Source organism: Poecilia latipinna, unplaced genomic scaffold (assembly GCF_001443285.1).
Source record: "Poecilia latipinna isolate Pla-1442-1.1 unplaced genomic scaffold, P_latipinna-1.0 Scaffold4367, whole genome shotgun sequence".
NCBI lineage: Eukaryota > Metazoa > Chordata > Actinopteri > Cyprinodontiformes > Poeciliidae > Poecilia > Poecilia latipinna.
In genome coordinates this window covers 14,225-18,139 of record NW_015116983.1, presented here as the reverse complement: position 1 = coordinate 18,139, position 3,915 = coordinate 14,225, and the positions used below count along the sequence as shown (strand labels likewise).

At 39.4% G+C, this 3,915-nt stretch overlaps 1 protein-coding gene across 1 annotated transcript in view; it reads left to right on the top strand.

Annotated features, from left to right (window-relative positions):
• The window catches only part of hhipl1 (HHIP-like 1), a 19,011-nt gene that overhangs the window by 5,218 nt on the left and 9,878 nt on the right, over positions 1-3,915 (top strand). The window contains exons 2-4 of the mRNA XM_015025862.1: positions 1,477-2,123; positions 2,215-2,358; positions 2,433-2,761. Of these exons, the coding sequence (XP_014881348.1) occupies positions 1,477-2,123; positions 2,215-2,358; positions 2,433-2,761 (1,120 nt within the window). The remainder of the gene's footprint in view (positions 1-1,476; positions 2,124-2,214; positions 2,359-2,432; positions 2,762-3,915) is intronic.

Below are 3,915 nucleotides of genomic sequence, written 5' to 3'. Positions count from 1 at the left end.
GCCCCCAAATCCGGAAGTCCCGCCCCCCTGTCAGCTTGACGAAAGGGTGTTCCTAGCATCTCTTACACTGTGAAATGATTTAATAACAGTCATTAATTTTTTTTACATCAGCTAAAGTGGAAAACATAGGATCAGTTATGAATATGTCAAAGTGTTATTACAGTGTCATTAATATCTCTTACCTCAAGTAAAGTGAAACAAGTAGCAGCAGCTATAAAGATGTCATCTCTAGTGTAATAAAGCTTAATGGAATCTTTATTACTTGTCCTACTTGTTTTACTTTATTTCAGGGAGTGGAAATATTAATCATTGTTTTGTTAAAGCTTTTGCTAGTGTAATAATTAAATCATTATGACTACTATTATGACAAATTTATGTCAGATCATAATGTCTTGGTAAATAAGTTGTCATAACGACAACATTTTGAAAAATGTCAACTTTGTATTAAAAGTGTCATGATTTACCGAATGACACTTTATGACAACAGTCATAAATATTCATGAAGACTTATTGATGTTCATGACAGGTGTTATGTCATGTTTTTAACAGTGGCATGACAGTCTTATTCACCCCCCTTCACATAAAGTGTTACCCAAAAACTTAATATAATTTGAATAATTAAGTGAACCTAATGGACTGTTTGTAGCATCCCAGTTGAAAAGATGGTCTCTCAAACTGATGTTTCACAATTCTTTATTCAACAGCCTTTGTATGTGAACACGCCGTAAGAGCTACAAAATATAAAAATAAAATACCATTAGTTACTCAAATGGTGTTGTTCTAACCTTTTCCTTAACATTTGAATCCTTGTCTTATGTGCTATAATTGTTTCACAATACATTTATTAAACTCCAAGATTCCTGCATCATACAATAAAATACAATGTATCTCAACTGTTGAAAGTTAACCAAATATTAGCACCATCTAGTGGCAAAACACAACCGTCACACCCAATAGAGAACTACACTTTTATTTACACATCAAAACACTCACCTTGTTCCCTCAACAAGTGCCAACTAACTGATTGTCTACACCTTAATTTGAACTACTCCTTAATTATCTCCTTTTCACTCCGACCTGTGCGCTTCACGTTACCACCTTGCCTTTTCAAGCCCTTTCAAAATAAAAGCGTCAGCTGTAAAACAAATACTACTTAGTTACACGAGGAAACAAAAATACTAATAAGGTTATTTACACTGTTTAATAACTAGGATCAATGGAAATGTTTGTGTGATTGAATTGTTTGGAACACATTCAAGATATTTTTTGAATGCTTTCAAAAGCATTTGATGATTAAAGGATCTGCTTCCCATTCTACTCTATAACCTCTAGAAAGCAGCAGTAATACTGCGGTCTGGTACTGACGGCTTCTGTTAGGAACATTCGGACCAATCGGATCATATGTGATCTGATTTTTTTTTTAACCTTTATTAATCATCCCTGATTTAATCAGTTTTCTCCATCTTTTGATCTCAGGAGTGTTCACCGTTCGCAGCTCACCTATTTGATGCTGAGGATCCCAGCACCCCGCTCCGGACCATCCCAGGACTCTGCCCCGACTACTGCTCCCAGTTCTGGAACCAGTGCCGCTCAATCATCCCATTCCTGTCAGATTACACACCTTTAAATCAGGCCAAAGATGATCAGAATCGTTTCTGCAAGCTTCTAGAGCTGGATGATGCTGATTATTGTTATCCTCACCTACTCAGCAATCATAAGCTGAACCAGAACCTGGGCAGGGTTCAGAAAGATTCTGATGGTTGTCTGCAACTATGTCTGGAAGAGGTGGCAAATGGTTTGAGGAACCCACTGGCTATGGTTCATGCCAATGACGGTACGCATCGGTTCTTTGTTGCAGAGCAGGTGGGACTGGTGTGGACTTACCTCCCTGACCGATCCAAGCTGGAGAAGCCATTTCTGAACATCACCAAGGCGGTGCTGACATCATCATGGGAGGGAGATGAGAGGGGCTTCCTTGGAATCACATTTCATCCCAAATACAAATACAATGGCAAACTGTATGTGTACTATTCAGTGGAGGTTGGCTTTGATGAGAGAATAAGGATAAGTGAGTTCAAGGTGTCAACCAATGACATGAATCTGGTGGACCACACGTCAGAACGGTAGGTATGGACTGACCTGCACTCCAGAGTGGAAAACATCTGAATTTTAATGTTTACAGAATAAAAGTATTACTGAACTGTTTCTCTAAAGGGTAATTCTGGAGATTGATGAGCCAGCATCCAATCATAATGGAGGGATGCTGCTCTTCGGAGATGATGGCTACCTGTACATTTTCACAGGAGACGGTGGAATGGCAGGAGATCCATTTGGAAAGCATGGGAATGCCCAGAACAAGCAAGTACACAATGGTGCAATGAGGCCATGCTTAAAGCTAAAGTTTGCAAAGTGTAACTCTGCGAATGTTCCAGGTCTGCCCTACTGGGTAAAGTTCTTCGAATTGATGTGGACAACAATGATAAAGGTCCGCTGTACAGAATCCCCTCAGACAACCCATTCATCCACGAGCCTGGTGCGCGCCCAGAGGTGTACGCTTACGGCGTCCGTAACATGTGGAGGTGCTCGGTGGACCGGGGAGATCCACAAACCAAAGAGGGGAAGAGTCGGATCTTCTGCGGCGATGTCGGCCAGAACAAGTATGAAGAAGTTGACATCATCGAGAAAGGTTGCAACTATGGCTGGAGAGCGAAAGAGGGATTCTCCTGCTATGATAAGAAGCTGTGCACCAACAGCTCACTAAGTAAGAATGCTACATTACCCTGCTTTCAGATATAGCTGCACTGTTGGCAGGATGGATTAGATAAGCTATAAAAATGTTTAACTCTCTAATGCAGCTGCAAATTGAGTCAAACTGACTCTCCATTCAACAACAGAAAAAATTTTTTGCAGCTGTTGATGCACTTTTCAACAAGCTCAGTGTGAAGTCCATGTTGAAAATAGACTTCAACATATCTACAAAAACTCAAAAAGCAATAAGTCATTATCCAAAACTCTTCTTTTGACCAAAGTACACACAAAACTCCAGGTTAATACACACAATGCTGTATTAATTGTGCTAGTCATGCTAACACTTATAATGAAATGAAAAGTTAAACCATGGTTGGTCTTAAAATCTTGCTTCTGCTCTGTCACATACAACGTGATGTAGTTTCCTCTCCTAATGTAAATAATTATTGGAATGACTTGCTGGTCTAATATCCTCTGGTGTTCCAGTTCTTGGAGAGATCTCCATCAGCAGGTCAAAGTTCAGATTGAGATCAGAAATGAGCCAGAATATTCTGATCAATTTATGAATCATTGGAAACCGTTAAGGAAAAATTAATGTATCCAGAAAATGTTGGTGTGAAAAGCTCTGACAGGTTTGTTCTGACAGAGTTTCAGCTTTGACTTCCACACTTCACATGTTCTATACTGAAAACACAAGAGGTGTGGCAATATGTTCAAGACAAACTATGAGATTCTATTTTTTAAAAGCTGCAACTCTGGACATATACTCCAGCTGGCAAAGCAGAAGCATAGTTGAAATAAAGACGCAACATAAACCATAAATTTCAGTCATGAGACTTTAGAAACCAAAGACCAACATAACAATCTATGTTTCATGTTCTTTTATTACTTTAGCTGTGCAGCATTTTGATCTGCTGCACAGATCAAAACATTATGCTACGGTTTATGTTTTTAAATGTGCAACAGCAATCATCTTGATTTGACTAACAGTCATGAGACTAGAAATTAGATTAGCCACAACAAAAACAGTCTCCAGACCATCTGTAGAGAGGAAAACATCTCTGCCGGTTCAGCCCGGAGTCAAAGCATGATGCTCAAAGAAATGACCAGAAGACCCAGAGCTCCGCCTCAGACTCAATAGGACTCATTTAGCAGGGTAAAGGTTAA